Genomic DNA, 24,486 nt, shown 5'->3' with positions numbered 1-24,486 from the left:
TTATCAGATTGAGCATTTATATTTAGTATCCCATTGATTTTGTCAGCCCTATATAAGGAGGTGACTCAGATTTACTCACTCTGCTAGGTTAAAGAACTCTAAGGTTTGTACTTTTCACATGAATTTCGTGTTCGCCTCTTATCTTTTACATAGAGTAGGAAATGAACAAAACATTGAGTTCGGGAACTATTTAGATTTTACATTATAATATGTAAATACCTTAGCAGAGTCAATTACTTGGTTCAGGGTAGTATCAGATATTACTTTTTCAGAGTTTAAGTGTTTAGACTATCTCAATGTTTCTATAGTTAGCCTTGTCCTATGTTACTTTTAGATGTATAGAAGCCTTTTAGTGTTATAACACTATATTTATGCCCCCATTCAAAGAAGAGGGACATATTGGTTTGCACCTGTTGGTCGGTCGGTAGACCACATGTTGTCCGCTTAATATCTTAAGAACCATTCACTTGATCGTAATATATTTCATATGTGGGTTGGTTATGAAAAGAAGAGGACCCCAATTGTTTTTCAGGTCGAAATGTCAAGGGTCAATCTACTCTGGACATAGGAAGACACTGCCTGCTCAATATCTTGAGAACCCTTTGCTTGACAGACATCAAACTTGGTACACTGGTACATCTCAAGGAGTAGATTTGAGGTCATATGGTCAAAAGTCAAGGGGTAAACTGGACATAGTAATATAAGTTGTCTCTTATGTTTTAAGAATTATTTGCTTGATTGACACCAAACCTGGTACAGCATAAGGAGTAGATGACCCCTATTGATTTTTAGGTCACTTGGTCAATCCACTCCTGACATAGGAAGATATTGTTTGCTCAGTATTTCGAATTGATGATACTACTATCAATCAAATTATGCATGTGTATAACCCTTTTCAATTTTGCACCATGGGGGCTTATATGTTTTACAAACACCTCATGTTTTATAGTTTGTGAAAGCTTGTTAGGGTCATAACTTTAGATTTTCTTATTATGGTACTTGCCCGTCAGAGACTGGACATATTATGGTATGGTGTTGTCTGTCCGGACCTTGTAAGATGGGATACAGACTGAACCGTAAGCTCCAGAATCTTACAACTTGGTACATTTGATCACCATAAAAGGAAGATGCTTATTGTTTTTTAAGGTCAAGGTTGTAGGTTCACTTAATAGGAAAACCTTGTTTGAGAAAATTACAGATTCTTGAACTGAGTATTTTGAGGAAACATTACATAGAAAGTACATGATTTGTCAAATTTCTCCCAATATTCAACTGAGAACCTTATTCTGCAGAGTATTTGTATGGGTATGGAAAATGTGTATGTGGCTATGATTTTGAATTTTGTTTAATTTTTTTTTTTTTGAAAATTACAGGTTTAACCGAGTTAGTTTTTGAGGAAATATACATGTATTAAATAAATGACGGTTTGACCTTTTAACTCCTCTCACAGTTTTGAAGCTAGGGTCTTTGTAAATAACTTCTTTGGTGTTTTAGAATATTTACAGATTGTTGATCATGGTCAATTTTGGGGAAATATTTTCCGCAGAGCTCTAGTTGTCTATCTACCGGCCTCCTGTCACTTTTAAGTTTAGGAGCTTTTATTCATGGAAAGAAAGTATGTGACAGCCTGATGATGGCTGATACTATTTAAAGCCTTTTTATATGCCGGTCTTAAGACGGGACGTATTATGGTATGGCGTTCATGTCCGTCCGTCTGTCCGTCCGTCTGTTAGCTTTTTCGTGTCCGACCCGTAACTTAAATACTACAAGGCCTAGAATCATCAAACTTTGTCTGTAGATACATCTTGGGTAGAAGGTGTGTCGCACATTAAAACCAGGTCACTGTGACTTTTCATTAAGAAGATATGGCCATATATGGCAAAAACTTGTCGGGCTCATAACTTGAAAACTATTAGACCTAGAATCACCAAAATTGGTCAACTAATGCATCTTAGGTAGAAGGTGTGTCGCATCCTACTTTAAGGTCACTGTGACATTTAAATAAGGTGATATAAATAAAAATGTTTTAATGGGTACAATCTATACTGTTAACAATATGTGACGGGCGTATCATGTGCCGTGGCGGTGCACTTTATTCTAGAAATGGCATCAGAAAAACACCCTATGTAACCTTTTCTGCTTGTACTCATTTATTTTTATTGGAAAACTTATTACTTGTTATCAGCTACTCTAAAACAATATTGACTTGTGCTATAATAAATTTGTAAACTTTACAAGTCTTTTCATTTCAAACAAGGTGTTGAACAAGTTGTTGAACATCATCTGGGATTCACAACCAAACAGGTACAACATGGAAACAGTGTGTTCCATGATTTCAGTAGTGTAACAAGTCCAGCTGATCCCAAACGATTGTTTTTGATAAGCACAATAGAAGTTCTACTTTGGGAGAAGCTATAATTATTTTAGTCCTAGCATACACTGCTTCCTGTTAGAGTTAAGGTGCTGTATAACTGAATCATTTAATTTTACAAGTTACACGCTTTATCATTGGTTGAAAAATTATAGGAATATCGTATTCAACGAAAAATAAATAAATTTGCCTCTACACCGGAACTACTTTCTATTGGAATGTTGGGAATTCTTCTGGATGCTTCGTATTTATATATAGATTAGGGAATCCTGAAAAGAAAAGCTATATAGATTTATTAAATGAAAACGAATAAATATCAAATATAAATAATGATTAATTATGCACAATGAAATAAACATGGCTATTTGAGGGACCCCCCCCCCCCCCCCCCCCCATATAACAACACACGTCCACTTCTGTAATTCCGGACTGAGATTTAATGTATTCAACCGGAGATGACAATAGTCCAGTTTGCACCTTGCGACAACTTCCTTCATGTTACGAACCCAAATACCAGATACACCGCACACTGCCTCAGAGATACTGCAATATCGTAGCCCTTAACGACTATGGTTTCGAACTCCGGTATAATATGTTTTTGAGTGGACACCGAAACGAGGCTTCTGTACGACGTTACAACAGCTGTGACGCCTTAGAAATTCACTGATAAAACTCGAAAAACCCTCTATAACACTCACTTGTCCACCTGAAAGCCGTGACAACCCTAAAGAGAACCCTACCTCATGTCTAACTTCGCACTTAATTCCAGTTCAAGAATAACTCGTTGATTCAACTCAAATCAAATAATGTTTTATCATATAAACTCAATGTTTTAAAATATTAAATGATAAGGAATGAATTTATTAATTTTTTCGTTGGATGAAGGTATTCCACGAAGAAAAGACAGAAAACTTTTGCATCATGCGCTATAAGCAATGATGCAGTTTCCCCGTCTTTTTTTTTTTCGTGGAATACCTCCATCCAACGAAAAAACAATAAATTCATTCCTTAAAAAAATCAAAATGTACAGAATGCCCCAACAGGAGCACAGCTCTTACGATAAAAATGATGCTAAAAACAAGAAATAGCCCACTGTTTTTGTAATCATTTTCAACCCTGGGCTCCACAAAATAAAACGGAAATCATTAAAATACTGGCACATCCTTACAAAGGATAAGGACTACTATGTAATTCTCCCTGAAGTACCTATTGTGTCATAGAAATGCAACGGGGTAGTGGTGAATAACAAGTTTTGAAGATAGCGATTGATTTATTCTGGCATCTACAGACCTTTGATTCCGTAAAACATAATATTAAGGTAGACCTATACTCGGCCTTAAATGGACTCAATCATAAAAAATTGCGTTTATAAGATAGATATATATTCCAGTAATAGATTAACGTTGAAAAATATATATGTTAACATGCTATTTTTATTGTTATTGCTTCTCAAAAGTAAGTATCCCATCCATATATAATCAGCATTAATGAAAATGTATTCCATCTTCTTATTTTACTTTATAATTATTTTTCCAAACAAATGGGCTGTAATAAGCAACATAAACTATATACCCATTATTTAATGATATGTAACCATTTATTTTAATAAATTTGAATAACTATTTTCATAATGTACACTTTGTGAGCCCAAACATGTTAAAACAAATACTGTTGAAAATGCCATTTGATGTCAATATTAGTCTTTCCCCCCAATTTTCATGGACTAAACCTTGAATAAATTGTTTCTAATTTACAGATTATTATCTCAGAAAAGGGATTTGCGTAAGAAAATCATATGTTGACGTATCATTTTAAAAGCTATACAAGTACATCCCCCCCAAATCTTGAATTATACATTATCATATTTTCATACGACATGTGAAATTTGAGTATATTTACAACCTTGGATAATAATTTGAACTATGTTAAACTATAGGTATTATAAGATACATGTGGTTTGCAATTAGATTTTACATTTGATCTGAATACAAATTCTAGAAGAGGGTATTCACAATGTGAATGTAAAACGAAAGTAACAAACTGATTTTTGATAGTTTTGCTTATTATGATTAATGCATGCGTGTAATGTGTGTTATATCTTTTATCATGAAATCATTTGCATGTACATAAATTGGATATACGTATATGTACACCACTTACGCCGATCTATGTAGATGCAATCTCAATAAGGAAATAATCGCGTTATACAGATGCCGCCCCAATAATTTTGAAAAAAAGGAGAGGGAAAGAGGAAAAAATGACAAATTGATGACGGTCGGTGAAATAAAACAAATTATTTGCAGCCGTTGTTTGAAGCTTGCGTCAATATCTGCAACATTGGAGCAGCGAACACAACTACGATATATGTGGTCACTGGAGCAGCGAAGTGTGCATGAACTTTTATTTTTACACAAGCTTACCATGTATTTGTTCATGATAATTTGGATTCAACAGCTGCGTACTTTTGAATTAGCAATTATTAAGCTCGAGAATTTTTTACTCATATGGAGAACGTCACCATTACCGGTGAAAGGCTGCAAAACTTAGGCCTATGCTCGACGCCGACGGCCTTTGAGTACGGCTTTTTAGCGTGTCACACCTGCTGTGACACGTGGTCTCGGATTTTGCGGTCTCTTCCGAAGGACCGTCCCATTTAGTCGCCTCTTGCGACAAGCACGGGGTACTGAGGACCTATTTTAACCCGGATCCTCACAAAAGAAATAATATTATCATGATGCTGGTGGAAATATGAATTGGTCTCCTTTCCCATCCGTCTCTCCAACTTTCTGATGCCCGCGTAATTCCATATTTTGAACATGGATCATTGTAAAACTTTTACATACATGAATAGTCAATGTACCTCATGGACGCCCTCATCCGCCAACATGTTGTCTGTTCTCCAACCGATTTTTTTTTCTAAAGCTTGAATTATCTTTAGCCCCCCCCCCCCCCCCCCCCCGCCCCCTTTAATACAAAATTTGACCGCAGCTGATAAGAACGCCTTGGAAGGAATTAATATCTTTGAAATACCACATTTCGTAAAACGGACGCGTGGTTCCGCATTTACATTTGATTGTGACGTAGGCATTTACATTTGATTGTGACGTAGGCATTTACATTTGATTGTGACATGGGCATTTACATTTGATTGTGACGTAGGCATTTACATTTGATTGTGACGTAGGCCGAGTATAGGTCTAATTTAAAGGAATAAGCTTTTAAATAATCTATATCGAAAACACGATATCAACCATGCGGTGTCCCGACCCCCCCCCCCCCCCCCCCCCACATATATATATATATATATATATATATATATATATATATAAAACTTATACGGTACCAATTTTAATGCACCAGATGCGCATTTCGACAAATAATGTCTCTTCAGTGATGCTCAACCGAAATGTTTGAAATCCGAAATAACTATGAAGTTTTAGAGCTTAATAAAGCCAAAAACAGCGTGCCAAAAAAGTGGAGCCAAATTCGTCCAAGGATAAGAGCTATGCATGAGGGAGATAATCCTTAATTTTGAAATGAATTTCTAAATTTTATAACAGCAATTAAATATACATCCGTATTTTCAAGCTAGTAACGAAGTACTTAGCTACTGGGCTGTAGAGACCCTCGGGGACTAACAGTCCACCAGCAGAGGCCTCGACCCAGGGGTCATAATGTAAAACTTATACGGTACCAATTTTGATGCACCAGATGCGCATTTCGACAAATAATGTCTCTTCAGTGATGCTCAACCGAAATGTTTGAAATCCGAAATAACTATGAAGTTTTAGAGCTAAATATAGCCAAAAACAGCGTGCCAAACAAGTGGAGCCAAATTCGTCCAAGGATAAGAGCTATGCATGAGGGAGATAATCCTTAATTTTGAAATGAATGTCATACAAGTATAGCTTTTTTAACAAAGCTTGCCGTCTTTAGGAACGACCTTATATGTCAGTAAACTAATATAAATAAAAGTATGATATGCTTTCAGTATTCCACATAATCAAACTTTTCTAAAACGGTAAATCTTATATAAAATCAAGTTTTAAAAAACACCTACTAGAAACTACAGTACAATAATTTTTCTATTATGACCTTGAAGTAGACATGATATTTGTACTAAAAATACAAAGCATTTTTTTTCTGAACCTCAAAAAAAAAAAAAAAAAAAAATTAGTGAAAAGCAGATGTTCAGTTAGTTTAATTTTTCACACAGCAAGAAACAAAAACTCGTAAATTGTTGAAATTTGCCCAAATTTTATCAAGAAGAATTTTAAGGTCTGCGTGCAAAAAAGACCATTTCTGTTATTTGTTGAATTATAGGGACGTTTTTGATAGTTGTTATGAATAGGATTAAAATGTTAATTTCATTATATTGTAAAAAAAATTCTTTCTCCTCTTCCTTTTTTCTCTCTCTTTCGTAAGATCGAATGAATGTTGCGACCGTTGTCGAGGAACTCGTTGAGATGAACCACTGACAGCCGATGTAACCATGCCAAAACACTAAATTAGTGACGAGTCAAGCAATTTACGGCACGTGACTGATGGGAGCCATTCTTTCTGAATGAAAAACATTTCGTTTTTTTTTATTTTTCAGTTTTTCGTTTGATTGTTTGTTTTACGTCCCGTCGAGAATTTTTCAATCATATTGAGACGTCACCAACTGTAGGTAAAGGAAAAAAGCTAGAGTTACCCCTCTTTTTAAATCTGGTGACAATTTTATGGTGAACAATTATCGACCCGTGTCAGTTTTAGCAATCGTGAGCAAAATTATAGAAAGGCATGTTTTTAACTCATTTTACGAGTATTTGGATAAAAACAATCTTTTAACGGAACATCAATCCGGTTTTAGACCAAAGCATTCTTGCGAAACAGCACTTCATAACATTATTGATAAATGGTTAAGTAATATAGATAGTGGCAAATTAACAGGTGTTCTTTTTATTGATCTTAGTAAAGCCTTTGACACTGTAAACCACCAGGTATTGTTACACAAGCTTTCATCATTTGGTATTTGTCAAAATTCTTTTAAATGGTTTCAGTCTTATCTTAGCGGAAGATCACAATGTGTTAGATGGAAAGGTGTTTTGTCAGATGAAAATGATGTTACAATAGGAGTGCCTCAGGGGTCCATTGTTCTTCATTTTATTTGTTAACGATTATCCTAAATGCCTAAAGCACTCAAATGTCTCTATATATGCAGATGATACATCTCAGGATGTTTCACATCAATCTATTGATGTTATTGAGCAAAGGTTACATGATGATCTTTTAAACTCTATGAAATGGATGGAAAGTAATAAACTTACGATGAATTTAGCGAAAACACAATGTATGTTTATTGGCACTGCACAAAAACTCTCAAATTGTAGAAAAATGTGTATCAAAGTAGGAGAAATTGTTTTAGATACTGTTAAAACGGCCAAACTTCTTGGTGTACAAATAGATGAATGTCTAACCTGGTCTGTACACATTGATTCTTTATGCAAGAAACTTTCACAGAAAATAGGCATTTTACGTCGTCTGCAAACTTTTATGTCAAATGCAGCATTATTGAAAATTTATCACTCTGTTATATTTCCTCATTTTAACTATTGTTGCACAGTTTGGTGCTCAGCCAAAAACAGGGTTTTTATTGACAGACTTTTTAAGTTACAGAAAAGGGCAGCCAGAATTATATTGAAGATGAAAGTAACTCAGACTTCTACAGCTGATATTTTTAGTGTTCTTAAATGGATGCCTGTTCATGATTATTTTGTATATAGAAAACTAGTGCTTGCTTTTAAGGTTCTTAATAACATGACACCAGAATATATGAACGTTTTTAATTTTGTCAGCCAAGTTAGTTCCAGAACAACAAGAAGTAGCGATAGTGGCATTTTATATTTACAAAAAGTTCGAACTGAATATTATAAACGGTCTTTTAAGGTATCCTCCACAATTTTATGGAATCAGTTGCCCAAGTCTGTCAGAAGCTGTGGTTCTATTACATCTTTTAAATCAGCATATTTGCAGCATTATTTCTCAAATAAGTGATATATAGATATATATATGTATATGTTTATTTCCCCCCAGTGATATCGTGTGTGTATTTTATGTATATATTTTATATTATGTTATCTATTTTTCTATTCTCTCATTTATCTGTCTGTGAATATGTTTTATACAGGACCACAATGTAAACTAGTCATTTGTACTAATTGTGCTATCCTGTCTAAATAAAAGAATTTATTATTAAATAAAAGAATTTATTATTTATTATTACTACACATTCATACCTATGCTTAGCCCTTAGGGCCGTAGCAGTGATGATTCTTTATCGCCAACGCCTGTTGCGACACAGGACCTCCCTTTTTGAAGGTCATATCCGAAAGACCCGTGATTCTCACTTATTAATGTCGAGCGTTTGGCGACGGAGCAATCACTACATATTTTAACGTTTTAGGTTTGACGCGGCAATGACACAGACGGGTTATATTTACTTTTCTCTTTAGGTTTATTGAGCTAATTAAACATCCTGTGTTTCTGTTGATAATCAGGTAATGTGATTTTTTTTTTATTCTATACATTATGTATATGAATGTTGAAAAGATAGACAATTAACAAACAACGAATACCAAGAAATCTTGGACACTGGCCCTAGCCTATCTGCTATCTCTGAAAATAGATTCATATAGTTTCTGGATTAGGGACTGATTCACGATTTTTTTTCTCTTTAAAAAAGTTTCATTTTTTATGTTAAACATTAAAAATATAACTGGTTTAATGTTGACAGCCAAAATGTTGACCTTCTGAACACAAGAATAAAAGCAATATTTTTAGCCTTAAATCTGTGTTATGTAAACAAAGACTCGAGTCTTTTCATGTATGCAAACAAACCAGTTAAATGTTAATTTTGTATTATAAAGCATCTTAATTTTGCATACTCACAAATTTTAACTTTTAGATGACACATTTTACCCAAAGAATGCTTGAAATGTGAAAGATTCAATAAAGTTAGATCGATATCCATTTCTGTTGAAAATTTCGTAAACAATAACATACCACAATCTTTGTTTACAAAACAAATAATAAACTCCCTAAAATGAGCTTCTGTGATGATACATTACCTTAATTTTCATGCGAAATCGTTTAAACACAATAAACAATAGATTTTGGTCATTAAACGTGAAAAACAAAATTTTGGGGGAAATCATGAATCAGTTCGTTTAAACTTACAATATTTCTCTGATTTGTTAACTGTTGTTTCGTAAATTGATAACGTTCATTTGCCTTTATGATGTCATCGATACAGGGTATATTTAGGACAAACCGTATCATTAATAAAGTACGTTTTTGACTATTTTCAAGATCTTCTGCAAATTATATTTTTTTATATGTTGTTAAGACTATATTATAGTATAACTTAAAGCAATAAAACTTTTGTAGAAATTAGTTGTAGGTCATCTAATACATTGACTAGACTAAAGCATTGTTTCTCAAAGTGTATGTGTTGGGGGTGTTGGTGTTGGTGACGTCACAATTTTAGAAAACAAAAAAATGTTCAACAATAAAAGAAACTAAAACCGTCCTAGCGGGACTATTACCCCCACAGGGCACATTGGATGGTGGGAAATGCGGAATTTGTGCTCATTGAAGAATAAACACATCCTTTTGACATAAAGATTGTTGAGAGCAATTAATGCAAATGCAAGACTATATATTCTGCAGTAGTGTGTTACTCAGAATATTGAATACATATTGAATATAATTTCTGAATAATATAACATGGTTAGCTACTATTCAGCATACATGAGGCAGAAAACAACACATCTTTTATTAACAAAACCATCCACAGACAGATGGACAAGTGGATAGACGCGGGAAATCACAATTAAATAATATTTCACAGAGGAAGGACTTTTAATGCATGTTTGAATTGTTGCGCACATGAATTGAATGAACGATATCTTTAATTCAAGTTATGTCATATTTATTGATATCATATTCAGTAAATAAAACTTGATTATTAGGACATCACTTGGAGCTCGATATCAAATGTTCCTTATGCAACATAAATGATTTCTCAAGAACTGTGTCATCATTAAACAGGTTCAACCAAAATAATTTTTTTAAGTGTTTATCAATGTGTTTGTGCATATCAGAAAACTGTTTATAGATTATTGCAAAAATTCGTAACAGTGATTTCTATAATCACGGAAACAATTAAGAACATCAAAAATATTCGTGAATATCGTAATTAAAAATTTATCGATATGTCATATCGTTGGTCTCAGGAAGGGGAGGGGGTGTCCTTCGTTGAAGTAGTATAATCGTAAATCTTCATAAAATGATAAATATGAGCCTAGTCAAAACCATTATGAGTTTAACTAACACTTCAAGAACATGCTGATCATATTGTAAACCAATCACAACTTCTCGGCTCGCCGGAAAGGCCCGAGAATGTGCGATGTACATAATCCCTCGTTCGTGTCGCTTCGTTCTGGAAATTTCCATACGGCTGATTCAAGACTAAAGGCACGGATAGAAGAAACGAACAGGCATATTTTATTTATTCAAAAATTCTCAAAACTATTTTTTTCTGTAAGATCAAACTCAAGCATCGATGAGCAAAGGATTTACTTGATATTGTATTATCTTAAATTGTCATTAAAAAAAATGGCTTAGATCCGCCCAATCGTGTCCGCTACTGAACTCTCATTTTTGCGTTTTTGATTAATTTTACAATATTTACAAATCAAGTAAGATTCTAATATAGCTTACGGAGACATATGGAACAATATTAAAGGTACGAGCAGTAATTCTGGAGCAAGCGCTTCGGAGTTTATTGGCAAAATTTGTTTATTTACAAGTATTAATAATGTACAAGTTTATTTATCTGTGTCTTGTGAAATATAATGAATATAAATACTTTATCATGTGTATCAAATATGACAATTTTCATAAATTAAAAAAAAACCCATCACCATACATGTACATAAGATGATTTAATATTTGATTCATAAAAATAATGTTATTTGAGTAGAAAATACATGCATAATAAAAAGTATTTTTGCGGTTGCATTTATAGGAGAGACTAAGATCATTGTATGTCTTATCTACTTTTTCTAATTGTACTATTTGTTAAATCAAAATTTATATGATCAATTTGCATATAACACTTTGAATATCATTAAAGGAGGGATTAGTAAGTTGTTAGAAATTGTCCCCATTCCTTTTAATTTATTCAATGAAATATGTTTTAAAAAGCATAGGAAATTCTACTGACCTAACTGATTTGAACCACAAGATTATATAACTTGAAGGACTATGTGAAAACGTACTAGTATGCATTTTAATTGGTTGTTTCAATTTTCTTGATCGTACATGTATCTGCATTTCCAAACTATTGATATTGCTATATATTTAAATGACTCTATCTAATTTATGTATACATGTATGTATTTCCCTCGCATCGGTTCTTTTTCAAGATATTTTTAACAACCATGTTGAGGTTTACCGTTAAATGATGTTGTTATTTATGGTAAGGTAATTTTTCATTGTCCGGTTTTCTCGTCAGATCAAGGCACGCGCTTCCTCCTTAAAGAGATGATGTGAGAGAATTGCGCATGGCCATTTCCGAATCTCTATCACGATTTTCCTAAAAGAGGGTTCACTTAAATTAACCTAGCGTGTATCTTTCATAATGAATACCATTACTTTTTCCGTCTGTGTAATTTGTCTTCTAAGCTTATGCTCTGTTGCTCTAACAAGTTTCTCTGACTACGTTGATGAACCTGGGACGTCAGACACATAAAATAAGGTTTATGTACATTTTTCCATGTGTTTTGTTTTGTATTTTTAGAGAAAACAATACTCTCATTGAGAATCTACCAGTACCTCAACCCTCGTGGGTTGTGGTATTCCAGTTATTATATTTACGACCAAATGTGATGTGTGGTGTCCCTTGAAGGGTAGTTTGAACTATGCTCTGTCGTTAACTCTAATGACAAGTGATGATGATAAAACAGACATCTCAATCCCCTAATTGTTACACAACACGTGTTTAACATGTCGCGCATGCCATTTGGCTGACACCCGTGGTATAAAAACTATCCTTGGCGACATATTACGGCATTTTGAACATAAAGATTGCAAAGTAAGCTGTGCAGATTTTAAACATGAATGCAGTTATCGTTCTTGTTGTCTTAATAGGCTATACACGTGAGTATCTGCGGTTTGTTGTTGTTGGGTTTTTTTTTATTGTGCAGAATTTCCATCGTAAATACCAATATTAATCTATGAATTGAAAGAGATTTTACTTGAATATGAAAAATAATTTCCAGTTTCGATCGTTACTGTATAAGGAAACCTTTCCTGTAAGGAGGGTTTTCATATTGTAAATTTACTTGGGTGGGGTTAAATAAGAGAAATGTGCAACATAATAACTTAGATTCTAATTTTTTGGCGTGTAGTAGGTACATCTAAATACAAAAAGTACAGGTTTTTGTATTTAAAATGGAATACTTCTTAAATCCAATACAATAAAAATTTTATAGCAGGGCAGATTAAACAATTTCGAGGGAAGTGACCATGGTCATAGAACAATTAGATTCATTCATGACTTTTTGTGACTTGTCGATTTTTTTTTAAAAATGGCAGATGCCCAGTTAGATTCCCCTTTAACTTTGGCTATGCTCAGTCGTGGTATGCGGGGCGGTGCCAGTACCACAGGCAGTGTGAACCCACTTGGTCTCGCCGTGTTAGGAGGAAGCGGAAATAGCAAAATGTTGCAAATGATGACCCTTATGAACATGATGAACAAAGAACCCACTCCCACCGATGCCTCGGCCAACGCCATCGCCCAGCCTAAGGCTACCAGAGAGACTACCATGGTCAATCCTATGATGGACACCCTGATGACTCTTAGTCTGTGTCGTGAGACTGTCGGCGACCAGAGGTTCTGTACCCCCTTCACCTGTAAGTTGGAGTCAATCCGTCGCTACACCAGCCCAAATCTTCTGCAGTGCCAGCAGATGATGGGATGTTGCTTCAAGGACGTGAGATCGATGTATTTCGCCAACACGATGAAAGGGTTGTAAGGTAAGTTTCCGCCAATGTATGTTTTAAAATGTAAATGTACCATTTACACTTATTAAAAATCGGTTTTTCTTGACAGTAGTATGTGTGAAAAGAATTGCTAGTTTCTTAATGATCTTAATTTTCTAAGTCTTATGTACTAGTCCGTTAGTCAAACCTTTATTACTTGGAGTGTTTGCCTGGTTGGGTACTTTTATTCGCTGCATATTGTGTAATTTGCATATACCAGTCAGTTATTTTTCAGTCATGTTTATTTGTTGTCATTTATACCTGATAAATGACTTATTTTATCTTTAGAGCCCCGCTCGTGCCATGGCCATGTCAAACCTCAGACGTTAAAATAGGTAGCGATTGCTCCTTCGCCAAACGCTCGGCATTTAGGAGTACAGGTCTTTCGAATTTGACCTTAAAAACTTAGGTCCCGTGTCGCGGTAGGCGTTGGCACGATAAAGAACTCTCACTGCTACGACACTAAGCATAGGTCTAAATTTGTGGTATTTTACCTACAGCTGGTGACGTCGCGATACGAGTGAAAAATTTCCAACGGACATAAAAACTATCAATTAATCAATCAATCAATAATTTTATCTTTATAAAGGAGTTTAATCTTTAATGATGGTGGGTGGCAGACGTTCATAAAAAACATTTTTCCTTGATAGTAGTATGTATAAAAAGAATTAATAGTTTTATTCTAGGGGGTAATATTTCTTCTATTACAAAATACTAGTAAACATCTATCAGATCCATATATATATATATATATATATATATATATATATATATATATTAAACTCTAAACACAAACACAAAGTGTTTAGTGTTTTTTTCTTCTGTATTTTACTTCCAAAACAGAGTGTATATATATATATATATATATATATATATATATATATATATATATATGCTTTATATTAAATATTCTATACAATTGCATCGAGAGATCCACTCTCCTTATAAAATATCTTAAACACTGAATGACACAGCGACTGTGTGAGATTGCATCAATGTGTATAAGTAGCGCGTTAGGAGCATAACAAAACTTCCTTTTTAGGGAAGTGGTTGTGGCCGAGTGGACTTACGCAGTGGTTTGACAGTCTTGCTAGGCGGTGGGTGCCGCAGGTCGCTGGTTCGACCCCGGGCGGGGGCGAAAATTGTCAGTACCTAGTTGTGATTATTTATTGCTTTATATATATATATATATATATATATACATATATACTAAAACCGAATTCAGTCTGTTTCTGTGAGAAATCTGTAAAAGTGCGGTAACTTACGAAACTTAAAATCGCTGCATATTGAAGAGTTCTAATGGTTGGATGTTTTTGTGTTACAAGCAAAACAAGAAATACATCTGGTTCACCGAAAGATTGTGCTGACAATGCTATCGTTTGCGTACACACATAACTACATATGTATGCAAAGATTAAGAATTTTCCCCAGGGAAGTGGGTTCTATTCAATTTAAATCTTGAAGGGATCCAATCTAGTATTTTACACCTGGAAGTGCATAATAATAAGTAAATACACTAATCAAATTCAAGGGAGGCTGAGTACGTCCTCTTTAGTAAACACAAAATAGCAATTTCACATACCAACCGATTAATGGAAAGGTGAAAATAACGAACAGTGGTCAATCTCGTAACTCTTACAAAGAACACAAAATTGAGAGTTGGGCAAACATAGACCCCCGGACACACCAGAGGTGGGATCAGGTGCCTAGGAGGAGTAAGTATCTCCCAATCGATGGATCACACCCGCCGTGTGCCCTGTATCTGGATCAGGTAAACGGAGTAATCCGCAGTCAAAATCAGTGTGTAATGAACGGCCTAACAATTGGTATAAAACACGCGATATAGCATTTAGCCCAATGACAGGTTGTATTGGCAAACTATACCGTTATAACGACCATAGAATTTGCGAAATGCTGACTTTTAAACGATACCGCTGAAACCTCTAACATTGAGGGGTTGTCATTAGCCTGCCTCGATTTACAAACCTATCATACGCAGAATAAGTTTTTGCGTATCGAATCAGTTGATTGATTGTGTCTTGTTTAACATCCCTCTCGAGAATATTTCACCCACATGGAGACGTCACCATTGCCGGTGAAGGGCTGCAAAATTTAGGCCTATGACCAGCGCTTATGCCCTTTGAGCAGGGAGGGATCTTTATCGTGCCACACCTGCTGTGACACGGGACCTCGGTTTTTTTGGTTTCATCCGAAGGACCGCCCCATTTAGTCGCCTCTTACGACAAGCAAGGGGGTACTGAGGAACTATTCTAATCGAATCAGTTGGGAGGAAGAAACATAATGGGTGGGGGATAATGGAATATTGCTACATAAATATGGGAAGTTGAAATATAACAATATTACGTCACAGGTAACATCGTAAAATTGTATGAAAGTCTAAAATCAAAAGGCTATGAATGTTGAATATGATGGAACACACCAAATCGACTACCACATCAATCATTGCTGACCGTACACGATTTTGTCTAACAGTAATAAATCTCGGGATCGGACTCCGCTGCTATAGCACTCCATGTGTCACCTTCGTCATGTTTTACGACTTTGCTGTCCGCAGAATGTCCGCTGGAACTTAACCGATTAAACAGTCCGTGTGACAATGGCCGCTGTATTTGTCGCCATGCATACATGCAATACACATCGTGACTAATGACAACATTTATGCAATTCTTGCAACAAAAAGAAAAAAGATTCTTAATGTTTTTTCTTTTTCTCAGGTAACAAGGACCGTAGAAGAGAATCATCGTCATTTATTCATCTCCCGGTGTTGCCATTTTTTTCTGGTCATCAATGTCGTGTCAACAAAAGCGACGAGTGCATTGGGTGTCCTTTCTTCCGATGTTGTTTGATATTTTATTGTTTTGTCTTCATTAGACGTGTGTTTGTTGTTAATAAGAAATACAGGAATATTTTTGTTTTTAGTTTTGTCATTCCAATTTGCCTCACCAAACAGCATAATTATGCAATGTAGATGTACTTTTTAATGAAAGGTTAGGGGGTCGCCTTGATTTCAAATGAACACGGTCTCAACTTATTATTTCATGACTTTCCATTTTAATTAAGATGAAATATAATCGGACATCTGAAGTTTTTAAGGTGGGCATTCACTTGACTGATTTCTTGCACAATTTTGATGAATGTCAAATTGCCTGAATTACTATGAAGCATGTAGTAAATCGTAAGTAACAAACCACATAAAACAATAGACCCCACTGAACCACATGGTTTTCTCATGTGCTTTTTCCAGGTGTATATAATATGAAATTCCAATTATGACACCATCCTTGCAACACAAAACATGACGTGAACAAACTTTAAATCTACGCTACATGTGTACAGTTGTATTGTGCGTTCATCTGATGCATTACTGCCATATAATTGTGGTTTTTGGGAAGATTTCGAAAAATTGTCCCATGTATATACATGTAATTCCATGTAAAAATGTGAGCCCCTGATGTGGCTCTAGGGGGTCAGACTGTGTAACCATTTTAATACAGATATGACATATTGAGTCCCAATTTCGGGAGATAAAATATTGAGCCATCGAAGTAATTTCATTTGAACGGGAAATTTAGTAATAGTTTATCTTATGGAATTTACATACGTAGACGGTAAGTAATGCAACATTAATAGTGATGCAGATTTGGTTTAATAGTCAAGTAACTTATCTGAAGCGAATAGCAGTGTCACCTTAGTGCACAACAATGACTAGAACCGACCGAAGCTGAAAGTAAATTCCCAGACATTATTATTATTATTCTTTATTGCTGAAGACATACGTCTTATGGTATACATGTTTACAAAAATAATAAACAAGTTAAAAATTGACAATTGTATTGTATGGCATCAAATAAAATTGCAATGAAAAATAGTCATCAATGTACATATGAATTTTAAATCTTGGTGAGGAGTTGATTTGTTCAACGATACTCTGCACAAAAATATCAGAAATTATTTGCTTAATTATTGAGAAATAAGTATTGCAATATACACCATTATATTCTTGATTACACCAAATATGACCCAAATCTATATCAAATAGTTGTGTTTTTTTTATATGGATGACCCAATTAATCACATGATTTCCATCCTTGTCAGCTTCTTCACATAAACTTTTGGAACATGTTTTCAAAATACAATTTTCACTTTGTAAAAATTTAAACCAAAATTTAAAAATTCTAAACCAACGAACAATGTTCATGGACAGTCTGCCTGTTTCTACATACACCATAGCATTATTTGTATTTTTCCTGACACCCAGTACAGACTTCAAATATTCCAAGTGCACTTTTTCAACATCTTTTGCACTATGGCTACCCCAAACTTCACAACTGTATTTATGTATACTTGCAACATATGTATCAAATAAGGACATGGATTATGAAGGACTGCTCCGAGATTCGGCGAAAGCGTCAGTCCAAATATTCAGCCGAGCCGAATCTCGCCGAGGTTAAGTAGGTATAGGCAGTTACTACAAATCGCAAATAAAGAAAAACAGACTATAGGAACTCTTCAATATCAGGAGATAAACGATTCCTTAATGGGAGTCCTCATTCGAACGGAAGTTTTTTTTATGCCTAGACGATAAGCAATGCAGTAGTAATAGTGATAGAGAGTTGGTTTAACAGTCAAATCATTTCTGAAGTGACCGATAGTGTCACCTAAGTGCACATTAATTGCTAGAACCGGCCGAAGCTGAATGTAAATTTCCAGACATGAATTACTGTTCCGAGATTTGATGAAGGCGTCAGTCCAAATATCCAGCTGAGCCGAATCTCTGCCGAGATTGATCTTTCTAAAGCTGTGTATGTGATGAGCCACCGGAAAACCAGGCTTATTGAGTTTTTTTTTCAACAAAATGAGATATTAACTTTTTTGATAGGTTTTATATCAATAAATAAAAATATGAGAATATTTCAGTGAAACTCCTTATATTTTTTTAGTTGACATCTTTCTCCTGAAAATTGCATAACGTTTATGTAACGTTACGTTATGTGTGTGATGTTTTTGTAATGTTTACTGTTACCGTTATTTGGTTTAAGAATAGAAAACATTATAAGAATAGAAAATATTTACTTTTAAATAATAATTATAAATTCATTATATTCTTGACAACAAATTATTTTGTTTTGTACATACCGTACCATAAATGTCTCACGACTGGTTTTTTAAAATGTCAACTACCGCTTACCGGTAGTAATTCCTAAAGTTGTTTTACGCTGTTTCAAACCTAAATTTAGACAGTTGCGTTTACGTCATAAGAATTCCTTTCCTGCGTATGGGATTATTTATAGACGCATTGCAGACTGTCTTCAAATCGGCGGGAAATAGCACCAGTCCTAAAATAGGTTGAACAGGGGTGGAAGAAAAAAGTGAAGGTTGGGTAGAATTAACTGTTATGATCCATCTACATACATGTCCCGGACTTTCTGCTTCACTATTTGAATCGAATATGATATGCAGGCGCAGAAGTTCCCATCATGAGTGGCAAAATTCCCACTATATTTACTTTTTAAATATTTCCTCCGTTTTCTTTTACATGCAAATGTTTTCAAGCATGAAAGACGAAGATCACGTACAATAATCAATCTCGTAACTCCTATAAGCAATACAAAATAGAGAGTTGGGCAAACACGGACCCCTGGATATACCAGAAATAGGATCCTACGAAGAGTAAGCATCCCCGGTCAACTGGTCACACCCGCCGTGAGCTCCATACCTTGATCAGGTGATCGGAGTTATCCGTAATCAAAATCAGTTTGCCAAGAACAGCCTAACAATCGGTATGAAACACGTTAGACAGCATTTGACCCAACGACAGGTTGTATTGGCAAATTAGATCGTTATATAACGTCCATGGAATTTGCGAAATGTTGATTTTAAACGAGACCGTTGAAAGCTCTACACTATCAATTTGTTGGTCAGTAGCCTGCTTCGATTTAAAATCTGATCATACACAGAACAAATTCTTGCGTATCGAATCAGTTGAGATTTGTGTAATAATTTAGCCACCTCCCTGAAACCAAACCCTTTCCCCCTTGGATCATGAAATTTACAATTTTGGTGAAAGAATATCTACTCCTAAATATCAATTTAGTATCAATAGCATTATTTTAATAAAAGCCAATATAAGTTATGTTTTACACAAACATGTATACACTATATATACCAAGTTTGGTCCCACCTTGGAGTCAGAACCTCAACCCAGGGGATCATGAAATTTACAATTTTGGTAGAGGTCTTCCTGTCCTATATCACTATGCATTTAGTTTTCTTAAAGATCTGCATGTGTAGGGAAGATTTTTGAATATTGGTTAATTTTAGACAGTTTTGTCCATCTCGAAAGTCCCGGGGGTCCTGCAATTTACAATTTATGCCCTCCCCCCTTTTGTCCCAAAGAATCTTCATACCAAATTTTAAAAGAATCGGAATGGTACTTATACTCTCGCAACGAAGTTGCGGAGTTATACTGTTTTTGATCCGTCCTTCAGTCCCTTTCTTGTCAGCGCAACTCTTCTGAGACCGTTCACAGAATTTCGTGAAACTTTGTAGTTAATGAGGACATACTGTGTAGATGTGCACAGGACTAGAAAATAGAAATGTGGTAGTTATGTCCCTTTTTAACTTGAAACTTCGAACCCGTCTGTCCTGTTCTTGTCAGCACAACTACTCCGAGACCACTCACCAGAATTTCATGAAACTTTGTAGTTAATAAGGACACACTGTGTAGATGTGCATATTCCCAGGAAATTCTGATTCAGTCATTTTTCTGGGAGTTATGCCCCTATTGAACTTAGAATTTCGAGCCCGTCTGTCCTGTTCTCTCAGTAATGCATAGCATTAAGATTCATTATGTGAGGCATTGTCAAGCAATATTGGAGTGTGGGGTAGGTGAGGTTGCTCATATCTGCTTTCTTTCATTATCAAGAAGAAGAAAATGTCCATTGTTCACATATTGATAACTGACCATTCTGACCCCATCCTGATACCAAAACCCATACCCCTAGGATAATCAAATTTACAACGTTGGTGAAGGACTACCTGCTCTTTCTAAAGATGCATTTAGTTTCAATAGCACTAAAGAAGATGTTGAATGAAGTATTTTACACATAAACACTACATTCCAAGTTTGACCCCCACCTTAGGGTCAGAACCCCTACCCCGGGGATCATGAAATTTATAATTTTGGTAGGGGCTGTCCTGCTCTACATTACTATGTACACTGTATTTAGTTTTTCTATCACATGTGCGGTTGTAGAGAAGAAGTTTGAAATTTGGTCAGTTTTTGCCCCGTCCCTAAGGCAACATGGGTGCAAGAGTCCTGAAATTTACAATTTATGTCCCTCTTGTCCCAAAGATCCTTCATACCAAATTTAAAAAGGATTGGAATGGTAGTTATCAAGAAGTTAAAAAAAAAGTTCAATTGTTAACGCACGATGGACGACAACCGACGAACGACAACCAATTGCAATAGGTCACCCAAGTTTACTCAGGTGACCTTAAAACCTAAAAGCGGAGGTCCCGTATCGCAATACTTTTACGTTTTAGCACGACAAAGATTCCTCCTCACTTATCACAGGTTTGGGACACCATGTTCAGTTCAAACGTTGTTCTATTTCATCTAAAGCCGTTGGGTTTTCAATATAATTGCCAAATACTAGGATGAGACACAAAACAACACATACACGCTTGAATCCCGCTACAGCCTGTGAAAAACCATTAGTTATGAACAACAGCATGTTTATGAAGTTTGATTGCTTGATTGGTTGTATATTGTTTAACATCCCTCTCGAGAATCTTTCACTCATTTGGAGACGTCACCATTGCCGGTGAAGGGCTGCAAAATTTAGACCTATGCTCGGCACAGGGGCTCGGTTGTCATTCATTCATTCATTCTTTATTTCCCCATTATGGGATTGAATGTAGATATATTAATTACATGCAATCACATATATATGACAAAATATAGAGAAAAACAAAATGATAATAAGCAGAGTGATGATGATGATGATATATACAATGAACAGATACAGAAGAAAGAAGAAAAAATTCATACAGACTGACAAGATCGGTTGAGTGATTAGTTAGCCATCACTGGCAGATGACGTATGTAACGCTGATATGTTGCTGTAGCGTTGCTTAAAAATTTGAAGTTTTTAATTTGAAAAACCTCAAGTTCACAAGGATCTAAATTAGTATTTGGTATACGACCCAGGAGAATACAGTATAGACCTTTGTCTGTAAGGCCACACAGTTCTGCAGAGAGATCAATGCGATGGTTGTTTGTGATGTCATTCCACCAATTACCTCGAATGTCGGCAGTTATTGAGCACGAAAAAACAATATGTGTAAATAGATTTAGGAAACACACACCACACAGCTGACAATAATCCGGGGAATCTCGACGTTGATCAGTAATCAGTTTGCAAATGAATTTGCACAATCGAATTTCGAAACAATTATTAGGTATGTACCAAAATAATGAGGGTTGACGACCGTTAAAAATTGTAAGAAATCGTGAGAAGTCAGGGTCAGAAGACATTCTCAGGTATCGCATATCTCTGTGAGTTCTGGTGGTAGCATAGCTGCAATAATGTAGCCCTATCCAATTTTTCTTTATTCTGACGTTTTCGGGATAGGGCTACAATTCCATAGGATCTCTGTAATGGTGCAAAATAATTTTATGAATAACCGATAATAAACTCTGTGTATTAGTCCCAAATGTTGTTTACACCAAAAGGAGTACTAACTTTGTGCTCGGGCATGTCTAATAAAGGTGTTTTTCATTAAATATAATGTACAGCATGCAAAATTCTTCGTCTGCTCCGCCATGCTTGTTATCGCGAGATCTCGTAGGTGGATCTAATGAAAAGCCTAAACATTGACAATCAGCGCGAAAATGTAGTTACTCGAGCCACTTCGACAAAGAAAGGAAAATCATATTGTTGCAGAAAGAATTTACACTCTGCTGTTCGGTTTTTAACTTGATATTAAATTCAAACCTTTTCAATACCGACGAAATAGCTTTCGCCTCCATACTTGTCAATTGATGTAAATACTACCTTATATGGCATATGCAAATGACTTGACAACCGGAAGTTGAAACTTCAGTACATCAAACATGGCGCACAAATATGAATCGAGAAATTGGAATTTATCGAAATTGTTGAAAACGGTAGAATAGAGCCTCACAAATCTAAAGTTGCAGGTTGTAAATTTATATATTGACTAAGAAACATAGAATATCATTTTATTTACGTAAAGAAAGTCAGGAAATGTTTAGAATGAGCGCAAATGTTGCGGGAGTGAATCACTCCCGCATTTGCACCATTACGGAGATCCTAAGGAGTTGTAGCCCTCTCCCTAAAAAAAAAAAAAAAAAAAAAAAAAAAAAAAAAAAAAGAGAGGGCTACATTATTGCAGCTAGTGGTAGCAGAGCGTACAAAAGTTTTCCAGGATTGTTTGGAAGGAAAGGAACCGTTCTCTATCCACTGATGTAAGTAGTCAATGAGGTTATTTATGGTCAGGAGTTGGACGACGTCAGGTATAAATCCTACTTGGTTATTTGTTAATCTCACTAAGTATGAAAAAAGTCTAATTAGAAAAGTTTGTTTCGGGAGAGCTTGACTGGACATCCGACATAAACGACCAAAGAACAAAAGTTTCCGTGTGTCTATTTCCACTGAGATTGGAATAACGTTGAAAAGACTTTCGCACATGTCAGATCGTGTTTGGCGCGGGAGATTCTGCGCCGATTTACAAATAGAATGTTGAAACACTTTGAGACGTTGAGAATCTGCTGTTGACATGTTGTTCCAAAGTTCAGAACCGTACAGAACAGAAGGTAACACAACGGATTTGTACAGTTTTGACAGTGATAAAGGGTTGAGATATGGAGAGCCGATATCTGTTAAGGGGTAGAATGAATTTTTCCCTTTCCTACAGGCATTCTTGATATGGTCTGATAAAGATCCTTTATTATTCACAATTATACCCAAATGAGTATGCGAGTCCACACAGGATATAGTTTTTTCCCCTAGAGTCCATAAGAAATCCTGGTTAGCATGTCTGCTTTTGGAACGGAACTGCAGTATACAGGATTTGTCAGCGTTGAATTTGAATTGCCATTTTTTTAAATATTCGTTTGCTATGTTTAACATACTTTGCAAAGAGATTGGTGTTAGGCCTATCAAAGAAATATCATCTGCCAATGTGGGACAGTTATTTGCCACATTTAATAGCTGTGTACAAGTAGAGCAATGTTCTAAGGTATCAATTAATTCATCAATGAATTCCAAATATAAGAATGAGGACAACACACCACCTTGACGTACACCTTGTAGCACATTGAACCATCTTGATTGTGTTTGATTTACAACAACGGAGCTGGATGTATTTATATGACAATCATTAATAATCGACCAGCATTTGCCATTTACACCTAACTTGTGCAGTTTGTAGAGTAGACCATGTCGCCAGACAGTGTCAAATGCTTTGGAGCTATCTAAAAAACCTACATAGACATGGCTACCTTGTTCTAAGTTGTAATTGATTGTCTCTTTTAAATTGAAAGACGCAGTTAGGCAACCTAGTTTCTCTTGGAATCCCTGTTGCTGTTTATTAGGAAAGGAATGATTGTGAAGAATAAACTTTGAGATTCGGTCATTCAAGACACTTTCGAAACTTTTAAGGAAGCATGGCAATAGAGTAACCGGTCTGTAGCTATTTGGGGATGTTTTAGGTTTGTCTCCTCCTTTATACAAGGGAACAATGAGTCCTTGCTTCCAAGCCGATGGTATCTTGCCCTGAGATATAATCGAATTAAATAGTTTGATAATGCATGATGTTAATCGATTTCCTCCAAATATTATATGTTTATATGTAATTTGATCTGGGCCTGGGGCTTTCCTTCTTTTTAGTTTGTTGATAATCGGGAAAATGTCATCAAAAACAATTGGACCACCGGGAATGCCACCTGATGTTTTGGAGCAACGTGATTCTATTTGTTT

At 35.4% G+C, this 24,486-nt stretch overlaps 1 protein-coding gene across 1 annotated transcript; it reads left to right on the top strand.

Moving 5' to 3' along the window:
- The first annotated feature begins 12,437 nt into the window (after window positions 1-12,437).
- LOC125680863 (uncharacterized) lies at window positions 12,438-16,386 on the top strand. The gene is made up of 3 exons (XM_048920661.2): window positions 12,438-12,574; window positions 13,013-13,453; window positions 16,195-16,386. The coding sequence occupies exons 1-2, from the start codon at window positions 12,532-12,534 to the stop codon at window positions 13,450-13,452; spliced, it is 483 nt and encodes a 160-aa protein (XP_048776618.1). The 5' UTR covers window positions 12,438-12,531; the 3' UTR covers window position 13,453; window positions 16,195-16,386.
- Window positions 16,387-24,486: the final 8,100 nt, after the last annotated feature.

The sequence above is a fragment of the Ostrea edulis genome, chromosome 2 (genome assembly GCF_947568905.1).
Source record: "Ostrea edulis chromosome 2, xbOstEdul1.1, whole genome shotgun sequence".
Lineage (NCBI taxonomy): Eukaryota > Metazoa > Mollusca > Bivalvia > Ostreida > Ostreidae > Ostrea > Ostrea edulis.
This window is presented reverse-complemented; position numbering and strand designations above follow the sequence as displayed.